Here is an 18,058-nt window from a genome sequence, read left to right on the forward strand (position 1 = left end):
CCCAATCGCCCTCCAGCCAGTGTCTCCGCTTCTAAGAGCGAAGTACACCAACCAGGAGGAAAAGGGGAAGTGGAAGAAAGAAGAGAAACCTTGAAGACTGCAGCCACCTGCACTACTTGCTGGACTCCTGGTAGACTTCGGTTGTCTGTCTAATGGAGAGCCTAATACACAGAAGGGGAGAGAATAAACAGCAACCCACCTTTCCTTAACACTCTCTATGCAAATAATAATAATAAGCTGATCCTACCAGTTGTCTTCAAGGCAATTGCTACTCTTCATTAATATTTTGAGGATGTTCTGCAGGAATCTTTCATTCTACAACTGAAAGGATAGTAACATTACTAATTATCCTGAACTTCTAAATTCCCAGGAAAGTACTATTCAAATTGCTAAGTACCTGAAAGGCTTCCTGCTAATATCTTTAATGGGTTCTTCACTGAGTATAGGTGTGTTCACATTGCCACAAAATGCAGTCTCTTGACCTTATGCAGTCCTTCTGAAGCGCGCAAAAAGGAACAGGGTAAGGTACAGAGGGGGAAAGGAAAAGATAGGGGCAAGCGCAAGAAGGTTAGGTTCTGTAGGACAATTACGCTGCTGGTCTTGGCAATGCTCAGTCTTACGGTTTGTCTCTCAGATGCAGTTCTCTTGTTTGACATCTGAAAGGCTGTCTTGAAGCGCTGTGGTTCCTCGGAATTCTCCAGGCGACTGTGGGACTCCAACCTGCTCTAAACCAACTCCGGAACAACCCCACTCGAAACGAGTGGAATAACGATAATTATTCGCTCTGTCGAAAAGCACACGACAGAGGAACCTTTACTGCAATACTGTGACTAACTCTGGACTGACTGAATTCCGCTAACTCCCGTCAGGATTGCTTGACGCGGAGCAACGGAACTTGGCTGCTGCTTCATGAAATATCGACGTTGAAGTTGAAGTTAAAAACTCGCGCTCTTCCCTCATTCACTAGACCGTGTGTACAATCGGGAGTAACTAAATAGCCACTGCGGCAGCCATCTTAGGAAGGAATCTATTTACAGTTACAAAGGGAGTTTAATGTAGGAATCTAAGGAAACTTTTTACAGGTGATTAAGAAGTCTCTATTATGAAGGGCAAGGATACCAAATATTTACCAGATTGGGTTTCGATATCGCCCGCGTCTTTGACCGCCACTTAGGCACACAAATAGCTGCGATTCTGTGGATCCTGACAGCGTCATCGAAGGGCCGCGCAGCGTCATCAACCCACCGCGCTGCCAGGTCTAAGGGCTTCCCCCGCGTCCAGCGCGGAGAAGGAGAGAGCTGGGCTGTGGACAGGAGATGGAGGAAACTACTCTCGCATTCATCGCACCCCCCCCCGTCTCGACCGGAGCGAGAGGATCTGCAACAGAGGCTGGGGGAGTGCTGAAAAGAAGGAGCCTGTCCACAGTGAGCCGCCCAGACTGCCCCGCGCCCGCCTTTCAGGTAACGGGCTCAGATTCCTTTGTGGGAGCCCTCGTCTGCCACCGTGCGTGTTGTGTGCACTGCGGGTGGACTAAGTGGAGCGCTGGGTGTTGGATGTGAGCGGGCAGAGATAGACCAGCATTGCAGGCCATGGGGGCTCACGTGAAGTTGGAATCTCCCCAACTTCACGCAGCACCTCACACTCGCTGCGATAGGGGAAACACAGGCAGCCTCATGCTTTGGAGTTAAGGCCCCTCCCCTTTGTTTTGGGATGTGTTCTTTTTACAAAGACAAGTGAATTATAAGTGATAGAGATCCTACCAGACATCGTTTTTGTCTGGCTACAAGAGAACCCTTTTTCTGATCATCTCCCACAGAAGTGCTTATGTATGTTGGCATTGCCCTATTGATTTTTGATCTTGCCTAAACTAGATAAAGATACATATTTTTTACATAAATACCTGTGTGGTGTCCATTTGTGGCGTCTCTCTCTATCCTGGAGCCTTTAAGTGGTTTGATCTCGTGCATGTCTCTCCCTGTAGCATAGTCTCACTGTGCCTTGGGTCTCATTGCTTCTTTCTTCCTCAGAATCTCTGTGGTTTGGACCCTTTGTATGTTTCTTCGCGTCTTGGAGTGTCCATGGTTTAGACCGCTTATGTCCTTTAACTGCTCTTTGCTCTCCCTCACACCTACCCGTTGCTATCCTGAGAAGTGTTTTCTGACAAACACCTTATTCCTCATCAAATAATAACCTTTCCTCCAGAATTTCAGATTGTCCTTTCGAATGTGTGCTTTTGTTTTCTTCTGCCTCGACATGGACACATCCTGCCTGACAGTGTGCATGCTCCTGCTGTGATACCACTGTTCCACTCAGATACCGCTGTTATGAGCCCATACTTTGCCTCGTCATCCCAGATTTTAATTCAAGTCTTACTCCCTCCACAAAGCTCTCTAGTCTGCATCTTACTCCTGGTGTGCCCACTGCCTTTGTTTTACTCCTTCCATGAAGCTCTCTCGTTTGCGTCTTACTCCTGTTCCCTGCTTGTCATCCCGGTTTTTCTCTGCCTCTGTTCCCCCGTTTTTTCTCTGCCTCTGTTCCCCCGTTTTTTCTCTGCCTCTGTTCCCTGCTTGTCATCCCGGTTTTTCTGTGCCTCTGTGTTCATGGCTCGGTCTGTGTGTGTGCTTGGCTCGGTCTGTGTGTGTGTGTGCTTGGCTCGGTCTGTGTGTGTGTGTGCTTGGCTCGGTCTGTGTGTGTGTGTGCTTGGCTCGGTCTGTGTGTGTGTGTGTGTGTGCTTGGCTCGGTCTGTGTGTGTGTGTGTGTGTGCTTGGCTCGGTCTGTGTGTGTGTGTGTGTGTGCGTGTGCGTGGCTGTGTGTGTGTGCGTGGCTCTGTGTGTGTGCGTGGCTCTGTGTGTGTGCGTGGCTCTGTGTGTGTGCGTGGCTCTGTGTGTGTGCGTGGCTGTGTGTGTGCGTGGCTGTGTGTGTGCATGTCTATGTGTGTGCGTGGCTCTGTCTGTGTGTGTGCGTGGCTCTGTCTGTGTGTGTGCGTGGCTCTGTGTGTGTGTGCGTGGCTCTGTCTGTGTGTGTGCGTGGCTCTGTCTGTGTGTGTGGCTCTGTCTGTGTGTGTGCGTGGCTCTGTCTGTGTGTGTGCGTGGCTCTGTCTGTGTGTGTGCGTGGCTCTGTCTGTGTGTGTGCGTGGCTCTGTCTGTGTGTGTGCGTGGCTCTGTCTGTGTGTGTGCGTGGCTCTGTCTGTGTGTGTGCGTGGCTCTGTCTGTGTGTGTGCGTGGCTCTGTCTGTGTGTGTGCGTGGCTCTGTCTGTGTGTGTGCGTGGCTCTGTCTGTGTGTCTGTGTGGCTCTGTCTGTGTGTCTGTGTGGCTCTGTCTGTGTGGCTCTGTCTGTGTGGCTCTGTCTGTGTGGCTCTGTCTGTGTGGCTCTGTCTGTGTGGCTCTGTCTGTGTGGCTCTGTCTGTGTGGCTCTGTCTGTGTGGCTCTGTCTGTGTGGCTCTGTCTGTGTGGCTCTGTCTGTGTGGCTCTGTCTGTGTGGCTCTGTCTGTGTGGCTCTGTCTGTGTGGCTCTGTCTGTGTGGCTCTGTCTGTGTGGCTCTGTCTGTGTGGCTCTGTCTGTGTGGCTCTGTCTGTGTGGCTCTGTCTGTGTGGCTCTGTCTGTGTGGCTCTGTCTGTGTGGCTCTGTCTGTGTGGCTCTGTCTGTGTGGCTCTGTCTGTGTGGCTCTGTCTGTGTGGCTCTGTCTGTGTGGCTCTGTCTGTGTGGCTCTGTCTGTGTGGCTCTGTCTGTGTGGCTCTGTCTGTGTGGGCGGCTCTGTGTGTGTGGCTGTGTGTGTGTGGCTGTGTGTGTGTGTGCGCTGCTCGGTGTGTGTGTGTGTGTGTGTGTGTGTGTGGCTCTGTGTCCGCGAATACTCTCTAATGCTTACCTATTGCCATTGTAAATGACAATACCATTTATTTATGTTTAAAAAAAAAAGAAAAAAAAGTCATGAGCAATGCCAATAGCTCTACCTTTAATAATGCTGAGACCATTGCATTGTAAATGCTTGTTAATGGTTAATGTTGAGAAGTCCAGTAGCAAATGCAAAGTTTTGGAGCCCACCCCCATTACTAGTAACCCTGATAATGTTACGACGATAGGTAAAAAGTATCTGCAGCCAGTCAATGAGAAATACTCACATATCGACTGGTGTGCCCACTGCCTTTGTCTTACTCCTTCCATGAAGCTCTCTCGTTTGCGTCTTACTCCTGTTCCCTGCTTGTCATCCCGGTTTTTCTCTGCCTCTGTTCCCCCGTTTTTTCTGTGCCTCTGTTCCCTGCTTGTCATCCCGGTTTTTCTGTGCATCTGTGTTCATGGCTCGGTCTGTGTGTGTGCTTGGCTCGGTCTGTGTGTGCGTGTGTGTGCTTGGCTCGGTCTGTGTGTGCGTGTGTGTGCTTGGCTCGGTCTGTGTGTGCGTGTGTGTGCTTGGCTCGGTCTGTGTGTGTGTGTGTGTGCGTGGCTCTTTCTATGTGTGTGTGCGTGGCTCTTTCTATGTGTGTGTGCGTGGCTCTTTCTATGTGTGTGTGCGTGGCTCTTTCTATGTGTGTGTGCGTGGCTCTTTCTATGTGTGTGTGCGTGGCTCTTTCTATGTGTGTGTGCGTGGCTCTTTCTATGTGTGTGTGCGTGGCTCTTTCTATGTGTGTGTGCGTGGCTCTTTCTATGTGTGTGTGCGTGGCTCTGTCTGTGTGGCTCTGTCTGTGTGGCTCTGTCTGTGTGGCTCTGTCTGTGTGGCTCTGTCTGTGTGGCTCTGTCTGTGTGGCTCTGTCTGTGTGGCTCTGTCTGTGTGGCTCTGTCTGTGTGGCTCTGTCTGTGTGGCTCTGTCTGTGTGGCTCTGTCTGTGTGGCTCTGTCTGTGTGGCTCTGTCTGTGTGGCTCTGTGGCTCTGTCTGTGTGTGTGCGTGGCTCTGTCTGTGTGGCTCTGTCTGTGTGCGCTGCTGTGTGTGCTGCGTGTGCTGTGTGTGCTGCGTGTGCTGCGTGTGCTGCGTGTGCTGCGTGTGCTGCGTGTGTGCGTGTGCGTGTGTGTGTGTGTGTGTGTGGCTCTGTGTCCGTGAATACTCTCTAATGCTTACCTATTGCCATTGTAAATGACAATACCATTTATTTATGTTTAAAAAAAAAAAGAAAAAAAAGTCATGAGCAATGCCAATAGCTCTACCTTTAATAATGTTGAGACCATTGCAATGTAAATGCTTGTTAATGGTTAATGTTGAGAAGTCCAGTAGCAAATGCAAAGTTTTGGAGCCCACCCCCATTACTAGTAACCCTGATAATGTTACGACGATAGGTAAAAAGTATCTGCAGCCAGTCAATGAGAAATACTCACATATCGACCATAGACTATTTTGGTAGATTAAATCTACTGGACTTCGGTAGGCATAGCACATTTCTTAGAAGTAAAACACTTATTGCACAGAAGACAGTTAAATTCCCTACTAGATTACTTCTATGGGTTTCTAGCGCTTTCACACCCATACTTACCATGTTTCAATGGGTTAGGTTGTGTGTTCCTGGTAGGTGATAGTCGACCATTCGGACTATTTTGCCTTTGTTTCGTTTTGGTACTAATGAAGGAAACAAGAAGACAAAGTAAGATGGCCACTTTAACATAAGGATATGAGTGCTAACAGAAAGATGTAAGTGGTCCGGTCAACTTTAAAAGTGCAGTAGGTGTGTAAGTAGAGAAGAGCTGCACAAAGATGTAATTTTAAGTTGGTGTCTAATTCATAAATCTATGATCTCGTACTATGTACAGAGATAACTGTCAAAAGGAAAAACTGTTCACTGGCCATGTTTTCCTTAATGTTTTCTAATTTTATGACTATTGTTACTCCTTTAGGTTTCACGAGGGTTATCATATTGAGCTAAAAATAAAGGATTCCTTCAGTCAAAGTGACATCGATCCATGTAGCACAAAAAAAGAATATACAAGTTTTACATCTCAATAAGATATTGAAAATTAGTGATTAACTTTCTTCATGCTTGAATTCTTCTCTAAATAAAGTGTTTGGCATTATTTGCATCACAGATAGTGACTAGCAAAGTCTAAACACTTTATGGCCGAGAGAAAAGGCCCAATGGAGAGTGGCAGAAGGATGGCATGCTAGAGCTTGTAAGGGATTTTTCATTGAAGGACACATTGATCAGCCCTTTGGTAAGGTGCAAGACTGACAGTGACTATTTGTATTCTAGTAACGAACATTCTCTAATCAATTAGGTGTGGGCTGGAGATACAGGTTGATTAAATACCTGAACTGGATGGGCCCTTGAGTGATGGAAAGTAAAGTGAGACCCATGTGGAGATGAATGTTAGTCACCATAGGAGCTCAGGTTTGTTCCCTATCCCACAGCACCTTGAGACCCTCACATGTGAGTAGCCGCACTGTACACACTCCGATTGATTAATCCACTGCAGTGTCCACGCATACAAGTCAAAGATAATTTATCCAAAATAATCAGAAAATAGGTAACCAGGTGTTCAATTAAACAGAAATAGGTCCACAGCCTCTTACTTTTGACAATTCGGGAGAGAACAGTTTTCACTCTTGCTTGTACTGAAATGTGTTGTGAAAAACACTGGCTCTATAAAACAGAAATCCAAGGAAAGGGTTAGCTTAGTAACAAATGAATAAACAAACTTTTATAGAAAACCATTCTTGTGAAGTGCCACATTATTTTTCTTGTTTAACAATTTCTTTTTGCTCTTTATTCTTAAATACAACCACTCACAAGTGTTGTTTGCAGGTCACACTGACTGAACTACTGATTTTTATAAGGGGTTGTTATGAAGGTCTTTAAACACTTGACATTTACTGATCATAGTGGGCTGGATCAAAGTGACAATTCTACACTCAATGGCGCAACAGTAATTTATCCATATACTTAGTGCTTGATGAACGCCTTAGACAGTGTACCTTTAACCTCTTGCATGCTCATGCGAGGTCAGCTCGTCATGAGCCACGGCGCTCCGGTGCTCATGACGAGCTGAGCTCATCATGACCACGCCCGTTACTTGGAACGCTCGCACGCTGGGCTGATTCCCCTGCTGTGCTGAACGTTCCATTGGAACGGGCGCGGTCATGACGAGCTCAGCTCGTCATGAGCACCTGAGCGCCGTGGCTCATGACGAGCTGACCTCGTCATGAGCATGGGGGCGCTGTACGCGCCCCCCACCCCCAGCACAGCGGGGGAATCCCACCCGCGGCGAAGGGGTTAAATACTAACTGGGCACCAGGGGTCCCTGCACCAGAGAGTTACTGCAACATATCACCGCACTCCTCCTTCTAAGTGGTCAAACTTACCACTAATGTGGTGTGGCGTTCCACCATAATTGATGCCCTGCAATTCAACCAGCACTTGGTAATCGACACCAGTGCATGAGAAGTAGGGTCCATTCAGATATGCATTATTTGTAAGTGATCAGGTACCCTAATTATTGCATAAGGAATCCTGAAAATGTGCACAATTTATGTTAAATTTACGACATGTGAAACAACATCCTTAACAACTTCCTCTGCTATGGACTACAGACAACATTCTTTAATCAAGACGTTGGGATCCTGTTAGAACTGGCTATTTCTGGTAGGCTAAGGCTGACGCCAAAGCCAGGCAGAAACCACCATTCTAGTAAGGGCAAGGAAGTCACACGCCAAGATAACCCCTGCTCACCCCCTTGGTAGCTTGGCACGAGCAGTGAGGCTAAACTCGGAGGCAATGTGTTAAGCATTTGCGCCAGCACACAACAGCAACAACATCCTAGGCACACCACAAAAGGAACTCCACACAAGGTTATATTAAAATAACTTTTGTATTGTCAAAACACATCAGATAAAAATCACACATGTACATTGTGCCAACTGGCACGGGCAACATTCATAAGGGATTATGTACAGGACAGGGCCACATGGGCCACTGTCAGAATCAACACTTTGTAGATATAGAAATAGCACTTATAGAACTTAGAATAAGTATAGCAAAAAGAATAACAGTTGTAAATCACATCCAGTAACTACTGGGGACAGGTAAGTACCACCTACGCAACCCTAAACACCTTAGGAGAATGTCACGCAGGGGACCAGGACCTCACTAGGACCACCTGTACTAAAAAGAACAACCACCTAAGTATCACACAGCATTTAGGGGTCTAAGAAAGAACACATTACCCATGATGCATAAATATACATTCAGAGGAGTAGTAAAGGGAAATACATGATGCATAAACCTACACATTCAGCGGTGTTACGAACCAAGCACATGATGCAATAAAAATACATTCAGAGGTACCATAACAATACAATAGCGCAAAAGTCACATGATGTCTAAAAACATTCAGAGGTGCAGGAATAAAAACCATACAATTGCACACAACCTTACATAAGCCACCACCTGTGGCAGTCCCTAGGCCAACTGGCCTTGTTGGGGCTAGGACGCCCTGAGTCTCAATGTCAGGGGCCTAAACGGTGCAGGTGCCCACTACTTGCTGGGCACCTGGGCAAATCACAAGACCTAAACGGTGCAGCTGCCCACTAATTGCTGGGCAGCTGGGAGTCCAAACTGCGACAGGGTCCTCACTGACCCTTAGGCGCAAACTGCGCCACGCTGGAGCCACCCAGGCTCTGGCATAACACAAGAGCCTCACAGACTTTTACAACAATTATGGCCCATGGAGCCCTCAGGCTCTGCAACCAATGGCCCCTCGAGCCTCGCTGGGCTCGTAGATTCAAATGCCCCCTCGGAGCCCTCAGGCTCTGAGAACAAATGAACTGGCCCTTGAGCCTCTCAGGGCTCGTAAATCAAAAATGGCCCCCTAGAGCCTCCGTGGCTCTAAACACAAAATGGGGCCGGGAGCCTCTCAGGGCTCTACACACATTGGGGCGACCCACTGCCAACCGGGGCCGCCCTTGAAGCCCTCGTGGCTTCACACCGACCATGAGCGCGAGCTCGCGCTACCGGGGGAGGGGGGGGCGGACACCGACAACGTGTCCCGGCGCCCCTCCCTTTCCTCTGCCCCACTCACCGGTTTACTGGCGAGTGGCGGCTCTCCTCACTCGGGGCTCCCTCAGCACACGGGAGCCCCGCAACTGCCGCCATCCTCTCTCTGCAGGGCTCCCTCGGCACTTGGGAGCCCTGTTTACCGGCCGCCATGCTTCTCCTCTCGCCGGAGCTCGTGCTGAAGGTCCCGGTCCTGCCAGCCAATCCTGTCGCGGCTCCACAGCCGAGCCTCCAAACGACGTCACGCAGCTTCCAGGAGTCAGCCAACCACAGCGCGGCTCCTGGACCAGGCCCCCATTCAAAGGACCAATCAGAGCACGGCTCTCCTCGGGGCTCGGCCAATCAGGTCGCGGCCCCTTCGTGGTTGTTTTCTCCGCGGCTTCTGGTCACTTTCAGGCCCCCGGACCGCAGCGGTGAGAACACGGGGCAATGCCGGGTGGGCACCGGCCTTAAATAATTAATCAATAAATCGAGGTGGGCACTCGTAAATATTTAAATAAATACGGGCAAGAAACCTCAGCGCGTCCGGCGCTATAAGTGAAAATAAAGCGCTCCTAAGCGCTAGAAAGTCCAGATAAAGTGCTCTCAAGCGCTTGGGGGAAATAAAGCGCTCCAAAGCGCTAGAAAACAGGCAGAGCGCTCCCAGGCGCTCAGGGGGAAGCACAGCGCTTCCAGGCGCTAGAAATACAACTCCAGCGCTCTCCACAGGAAAATGCAGCTCCTCCATGCTGCAAAGGTCCCAGAGCTTCCCAGGGGGCAAAGCCAAGTCCCCCCATCAGCCCAGGCAGGGCAGAGGGGTCCCCCAGGAGTCCAGGAAAGGCCATCAGGTGTCCAGGGGCTGGGCAGGGCTCAGGGATTCCCCTGAGCCCAAGCAGCAGCACGCCCCTGGCAGATTCAAGTCAGAAACAAGAACATTTTGGAAGGGGACACAGCCCCTTCTTATACACAGAAAAGTCTTTGAAGTCTTTGTGTAGGCAGTGTGAGAACCAGCTAGACTGGTTTAGAGGGAAGTCCCTTCAGTATCAGGGACAGAGGTGACAGTCGCCCAGCGGAGGGGTGGAGCCAGCATTGTGGCAGGCAGGCACAGCCCTTCACTATCAGGTGCTAATCTCCTCCCACTTCCCTGGCAGCAGATGCTGCCTTTCATCCACGGGCTGACTCAGACAACTTCCTGGGGCTCTGCAGCCCCTGTCACACTCAAACCAGACAGTCAATCCACAAGCAGGCCCAGGCACTCCTGGGCCGGGCTCACCAGCCAATCACGTGCCAGCAGACTCACTACACAAATATGCCAACTTCTAAAAGTGGTACCTAGACTAGACACAACCATGCCGCATACACCATTACGCAGCATTCAATCTCACGAGTTCACACATATCAAACTCGACCCTGCACTCCCCACACATCCGGAACTACCATGGGCATACATACTCCCCATTCATTCCTATGGGAGGGCAGGTCACTCACCACACATACACAGAGAGCACACGCACTTTACACTGTACCACAGTGGAAAAAGTGCGCAGAGGCCTAAAATCACCAACCCAGGTTCCAGAAACAGGCTAGGAAAAAGCCAAAAAGTCTCGGGGTGAACCTGCCAAAAGGGCCAGGTCCAACAGATCCTATTTATAGCTCAATTACTCTTCCGTTACAAACATTGGTTTGTACTACTGAATATACCATGAACCATGGTTGCACAGTATAACTAACACAAGGCTATTTTTATGCCTAGTATCTTCTTTCCCCCTTCAAGATACTCAGACTGAATAACATCAATGACCACAGAAGGTTCAGCAGGTGCACAAGACACGTCATCCTTTCAAACCATTGTAGGAGGAGGTATGTAATAGACTTCAGTGTTAAAAACAGATATTTCGTCCCACTGACATGTTGCACTGTAATCCAGCGTTGGTGCATGCAAATAAACAGTCTACCAATTGGAGCGAGTCAAAAATAAGTATGTAATTTACGCTCCCTGCAAGTCTACGTTTTAGACAAAATATTATAAATGTCTATCTATACCTGCATACCTCTCTCTCTCCCGCTATCTTTCTATCCCTCGCTATCTTTCTATCCCTCGCTATCTTTCTATCGCTCGCTGTCTCTCTAACCCGCTGTCTCTCTAACCCGCTGTCTCTCTCTATCCCTCCATCTCTCTCTCTCTGTATCTCTATATCTCTATCTATATTTCTATATCTCGATACATATATCGCTATAGCTCTCTTTCTCTCTCTATCGATCACTCTTTCCCGATCTCTGTATATCTCTATCGATCTCTATCTAGCTCTCTATAGAACTCCATCTTTATCTATATCTCTATATCTCTCACTCCATCTATATCTATCGCTCACTCAACCTCTACCTCTCTACATCTATATATAGCTATATATCTATATTTACAGAGTGGCGGTTGCTACTCGGTAGTTCTAGTTGGGTCTGCTTTTCCACAAAAAGAGCATTTTTTTGTTTGCTAATAACTTTTTTTCAAACTTTTGTTTTAAATTAAAACACATCAACAACATCATTTAAACATCATGTTGAAAATTAGGTGCACAAGGAAGTCAGCGAACAAATACCTTCACGGCATTCTTTTGAACAAATCCCGTCACATCACCCAAGGTATAGTACAGTACACAGGAGAATCTTAGTTAACTTGTAACGCAATGCAGGACATTGGAATAATAGGGAGTTGCAGTTATTGAGCAATCCGCAATGTGCATAAAATCAGGTGAAATCAGTTACATTGAAGAAGCTTGGTCAGAATAGAAAAAGCTTAGTTCTCTGGTTCATTGTGCACACCCTGGTCCAATCCTCATCTGTCAATGGCTCTCCCTGGTCCATATCCCAAGCTTCTCAAGCCCACAGGGTCCCGTGGGCCACATCCACCCCTATCGCTTTATGTAACAGAGACATTAGGTGTCTCTCTGTCCCATAGAACAACATCAGTCCCAGAGTACCAGGCACAGGAGGAGCTACTGGGAAAGTCAATGTCTCCCTAGCAAACTCGTCGAAGCCAGCATACTGTAACAAGCATTTGCAATTCAATAGGTCTCGCATTAGGAAAGTGTGAGCTATTGGTATTGTAAATGACACATTTTTAATATGTGTTGGCTTTGAAAATATATAAATTAATAGCATCGTTATTCACAAAGCCAATAGCTTACACTTTCCTAATGTGACTCCTATTGGCTATGGCAATGCTTGTTGGTAGCAAGCAAGGACAGTGCTATTGTGGTGCTGAGTGATGATGTGGTGGTGTCCCAGAGTGACGTGGTGGAGGGTGGAGTTGGAGGGTCTGGTCAGTGGAGGATACATTAACAATATAAATGCTGGAGTGAGAGGCATAGGGAGCTAACAGCATAGTATGGTTAGGTTTGGAATCATGTCAGCAGCGAATAGTAGCGGAAACAAAGGTCAGGCCAAAGATGTAGCACTGGCACGCTGAAAAAATGTTCACCTCTTGCACAAAATAATAGTAAAACAAAAGCATCACCTAGAAGTCTAGGTTAAATTTAGTGTCCCAGCTAGAATATTTTTAAATCCTTCTGAAAAAAGATTGTTGTCTGTATACAATACATCTACAAATCCAACACCTGGAATAAGAGGGCAACTGTTGATGACGTTTCTGAGACTCCAGTACAGCCCGAGTGGCTCTCGGCGGCCGATAGTGCTAAACAACTAAATATTATATATATATATATATATATATATATATATATATATATATATATATATATATATATATATATATAAAAAAAAAATATGGACAGAACCTATCCGATCGCTAGACACTTCCAAAGTCACCATGGTCCGAATTCAAACTTATTGAGCTTTTGTGTTCTCGATACTATCAAACATAATAAAAGAGGTGGCAACAGAATGCAATGTTTGAGAAGATTAGAGTCCAAAATCATAATACAGTACAGAACAATGACCCCGTTAGGACACAACAATGATGGAGAAATGGAAGTGCATTTAGGTTGAATAGCCCAGACTGAGCACTATAAAATAAGGTATAAAGATTTTTGACTTGTTTTAATCCCTTAACCACTTGGCTGCTAAGGGGTGTGCGAGGGGTTCCATTGACTTTCCATTGAAATCAATGGAAAGTCCATGACGAGTTACCCTTGTCATTAGCGCTGAAGGGGTTAAAGAGCCCCGCATTTGTTCCCAATTTTGAGAATCCTAATCTGATAATGATAGTTGTACCCGTATGCGGTCTCTTTTTTAACCTTTGTATTAATATCAAGTTTGTGTGTTTTTTTTGTAATTATGGAAAAATTATGTGATTTATACATATTATTTTGTTTAATTTCAGAAAATGTGCCTTCAACATAATACTGCACTACAGCTCTACAAATTGATCGAGAGGATAACATTAAAATGTATGCCCACTTGGGCAGGATTGTGGTGACCTAGGAGGTTTTGTTGCTTCCACTGTAACACTAAGTTAACAATAGGTGTTTTCTTTAGAAATGTTGCCTTTGAAATACTTCATGATTCGTTAGCGCTGCGTCCACATGGGCAATATTAGACACTCTAGAATAAGATGTCTCGATTAAGCGCTTTTTTGCCCACTCGGGCAATATTTAAACAGGCACGTTCTTTGAATAATTTTATTGACACCGTGATTTTATAAACACAAATGTATATATTACTTAAATTGATTTGTAAAGCAATTGATTTTTGTTTTCTCTCGTACTAAACAATTTAGTAAAATTAACATGCAGAATGAAATGATAAAGGCACACTCTGACTATTTAGTGTCACGGATGCGCTGAAAGTAGTCTGTTTTTGTTTATGTTGCACTGAGATCACAGGTCACGTTATTTAAGCTAATCAAATGCTCACATCTTGACTCGTGACTAAGGGTGGTTCCCGAAACGCGTCGAGTATTTACTTTGTTGCCATAATTCCGTCAAATAAAACTTAATTGATGCAATTTTGAGTTCGTGCTTACATACTTCCCTTGCGACATAAGGAATTGGAGTGTGGATGTGAGTTGGATATATATATATATATATATATATATATATATATATATATATATATATATATATATATATATATATATATATATATATATATTCACTGAAAAAACCATAGGTTATAGACCATATATAGTTAGGAATTAGCATTTAGAAAACCTTATTTTACTCACACAAAACCATTGAAATTCCATATATAGTTAGTTGCACTAACTATATATCGCGCACCCGCAATCCACTGCTGATGATGTCACATATTACATCATTCATGACATGGTCAGTGACATCACTGATGACATCACTGATGACATCTCAAATGACATCACTGATGACATCTCAAATGACATCACTGATGACATCATGACACACCAATACCAGTTACTACATACGCACTCACTGATTCCTACGTCTACACACACATTCACTCATTCACCCATACAATCACTCATACATACAGTCACTCATTATTACAACACTATCATATGCACTCATACACCTATGCAGACAGTCACACACTGCCACTCATCCATGGAGTTACTCACACACCAAGTCAGTCCTGTAAAGAATCAATCACACTTCCATTTCTTCATCTATACAGTTAAACACAGAACACCATACTTCAGTGACATCACTGATGACATCACTAATGACATCTGAAATGACATCACTGATGACATCTCAAATGACATCACTGATGACATCATGACACACCAATACCAGTTACTACATACGCACTCACTGATTCGTACGTCTACACACACATTCACTCATTCACCCATACAATTACTCATACATACAGTCAGTTATTATTAGAACACTATCATATGCACTCATACACCTAGTCAGTCCTGTGAAGAATCAATCACACTTCGATTTCCTCATCTATAGTTAAACACAGAACACCATACTTTTCACACATATACTAACACATACTTACTCTCTTATACAATCACTGATACAAGTACACATTGATATGCACAGAGTCACACACCTCCCAGCCAGCCACACACACTCAGTCTTCCATACATCCACTCATTCTTCAATATGTAAAACGTATTTAAACTTTACAAAAACACACAGACACTAGATGATGTCATCAGTGATGTCATTTGAGATGTCATCAGTGATGTCATCAGTGATGTCACTGACCATGTCATGAATGATGTAATATGTGACATCATCAGCAGTGGATTGCGGGTGCGCGATATATAGTTAGTGCAACTAACTATATATGGAATTTCAATGGTTTTGTGTGAGTAAAATAAGGTTTTCTAAATGCTAATTCCTAACTATATATGGTCTATAACCTATGGTTTTTTCAGTGAATTTTCAAGGTTTTGTAAATGCTAATTCCTAACTATATATGGTCTATAACCTATGGTTTTTTCTGTGAATTTCATTGGTTTTTTAACAGCTAATATCTGTAGCTGTAAAATGTATTCTTCTTTAAATCCAAAAATATATTTTATATGTTTATGAATAATTTTTTTTTTAAATATTTTTTTTTCTTCGTTCCCGCTTCGCGAATCGGGAAGCTTCCCGTTAGCTGACCTTGATGCCGCGAAATAGACCGCGAGCCGGTAAACGTTTCTTTACCGCAAGTGCCGCGTTAGAAAACAACATCGTGACGCCTCCCGTCCGCATGACGTTTCACGTTGTCGCGTGATACGTCCTATGACGTGCTACGTTAGCGAACTGGTACGCGAAGCGAGTCGCAAAGCGCAGGTTTCTGGAAGCAAACCGGAAGGCCCTGCAAAGCGCTTAACGTAAACACAGCAAGTCATGTGACTTGGTAATAACACTTTTCATTGGTTCATTTCACTTTTGGTTTCCTAATGATGTAAGACTAGGTCATATAATCTAAAATGAACACTTTTGATTGGTTGAGAACTCTTGTTTTTCCCAAATGATGAAAATCCCTCCTTCTTTCCTCACTCTGACTTTCATCATTGTGAGAGAAAGACCCTTTGTGATCACTGAGCAATGGCTTCTTTAGTAGCTTCAGCTGGTGCTTCCCCACCACCTCCACCACATCCAAGGAAGAGTGGACCACCTGCTCAAGTTATAATTCAACAAGAAGAGGAAGAAGAGGAACAGGACGACGAGCACGAAGAGAGGCAGTTTTTGCCTGAGCAGCCCAGGACGTCTCACCGGAAAGAAAACTTCATTTGGCAATTTTTTAAAATTCCCAAAGGTCAGAAAAAAGTAAATGCAAGATACGTAACTTGCCTTATATGTCAAGATAGACTGTCCAGAGGAACCGAGAAAAAATACAGTTTCGGAAACTACACAATGCATCGCCATATGACTAGGTGGCATCCTAACAACTACAGTGCTGCACAGTTTCGGAACGACCTAGATAATCTCCCTATTATGGCCAGAAGATCTGTTGTACCGGAAGTAACGGGACCAGAGGGCAGGGAGATGGTGCCAAATATACAAATGAAATTTGGTGAAGTAAAACACATCTGCGTATTTTGCGATGGATTCATTTCCTACGGAGAAAGAAGCATCACTCTGATCAACAGAGCTATTGACTATCATATGCAAGTTTGTACGAAACGCCCAAAATAATAAATACTTCTTTTTTTGTTTTGTTGCTCCTGTTGAGCCCTTTACAATGAATCGCTTTCATTGCCCCCTCCAAGAAAAACCCCAAAAAATATAAAACTGTTAAGAAAAATTCAAAAAAAGTAAAAAAATGTTCCGAAAAATAATAAAAAAAATATAAAACAACAAAAACAATTAAAAAAAAAGTTCTTTTCAGAACTACCTCCCCGTTATTAAAAAATTGGTACAATATTTGGAACTGTGCCAACCTCTATTTCTCTTAGTTCGCTTCCCAGTTCGCTCGCCGGTACGCGAACCGGAAGCGAACCAAAAACAGTAAGTATAAGGGAAGGAAACAGACACTTATGTTAAAAGAAAGACAGCTATAGGGGAGTAAACTAGAGATACTATTACCCGTAATCCACTGCTGATGATGTCACATATTACATCATTCATGACATGCTCAGTGACATCATCAGCAGAGGATTGCGGGTTTTTTGGCAACGTGCCTTATCCACGGTTTAATAACGCTGCCTTTTGCTTTATATAAGTTTTCAAATTGTATGAAATATATATCAATAGGTCGTTATGAACCTTTAGGTAGTGCTTTTCTTCATGAGGTCTGGTCGCTTCCATACACATACAGATGTTTCAAAGATGATCAAGAAGTTTATCTGAATGGAGAGGAATGCACTGAGATGCCAGATCATTCACTAATGTGTAGGCACATACAGTTACACGGTTCATGCAACAAACACCGACCAAATATGGCTTGCGTGTTGCAAGGCACGCCAGTTCCTGCTATCATCCCCACGTTCAAGTTGTTGGAAAATGGTAGTTATTTGATGCTCAATAATGAAGATTGTTCTGAGTTAATTAAAAGTATTCCTTTTATCGTAACAGTAAATGAACGGGTTATTTGCTGCAGAAATGTTCTATTTCCTCCCACACATGAACATAGGGAGTTTTCAATCTGGCCACAAATACCAACCTTGGGACAGATTTCAACGGCATGGCAAGAATAAGAGCTCTTTTGTCTCAGAGAGAGGTGGCCTTGAGTTCGGCCCGTGAAACTTTCGTGCTTCACATAGCGAACACCCGTACAGAGGTGCAGACCCTTTTCAATTCAGATTTGCCTTTCAATTTCAGCAAGATGGTTCCGACTATCTTTAACGCATCCTCCACAAAAGCCCTGGCGCACTTTTCTAAAGTTGTTACCAGTGGTCTTGTGACTTCATTTGAGAAAATCTTTGGAGTCATCCCTGCTTCCTTTCATTCTATTTTCTCCACTCTGGTTCGTGGATTGGCATTTTTACTTGCATTACCAGCGGACGCTCTTGTGCTTTTTTACATTTTTAAATATGGATGTCCCTCCTATGCAACCTCCCACCCTGCAGCTGCTGACACTGTTCCGCAATCGCATGCTAGAATATTATGGCACATTGCCGTTGGCGATATTAAGCACGGCATATGGATTATCTTTTCGATTCTCCTACTTCACCTGTGTCCAGCCTGTATTTCACTGCCTGACCTGTGATTTCGATTGGGCCATTGA

General features: G+C 45.0%; 1 protein-coding gene across 2 annotated transcripts in view; it reads right to left on the reverse strand.

The window, feature by feature from the left end:
* LOC144829387 (uncharacterized) overlaps positions 1–18,058 on the reverse strand; it is an 815,409-nt gene that overhangs the window by 480,399 nt on the left and 316,952 nt on the right. The window contains exons 7-8 of one of the 2 annotated variants that reach the window (XM_078688493.1): positions 6,487–6,556; positions 5,456–5,538 (exon numbers count right to left, since the gene is read on the reverse strand). The exons of the other annotated variant lie outside the window; for it this stretch is intronic. Of the exons in view, the coding sequence (XP_078544619.1) occupies positions 5,456–5,538; positions 6,487–6,556 (153 nt within the window). The remainder of the gene's footprint in view (positions 1–5,455; positions 5,539–6,486; positions 6,557–18,058) is intronic. 2 annotated transcript variants of the gene reach the window in all.

This window comes from Lissotriton helveticus, chromosome 1_1, assembly GCF_964261635.1.
Source record: "Lissotriton helveticus chromosome 1_1, aLisHel1.1, whole genome shotgun sequence".
NCBI classification, from domain to species: Eukaryota; Metazoa; Chordata; class Amphibia; order Caudata; family Salamandridae; genus Lissotriton; species Lissotriton helveticus.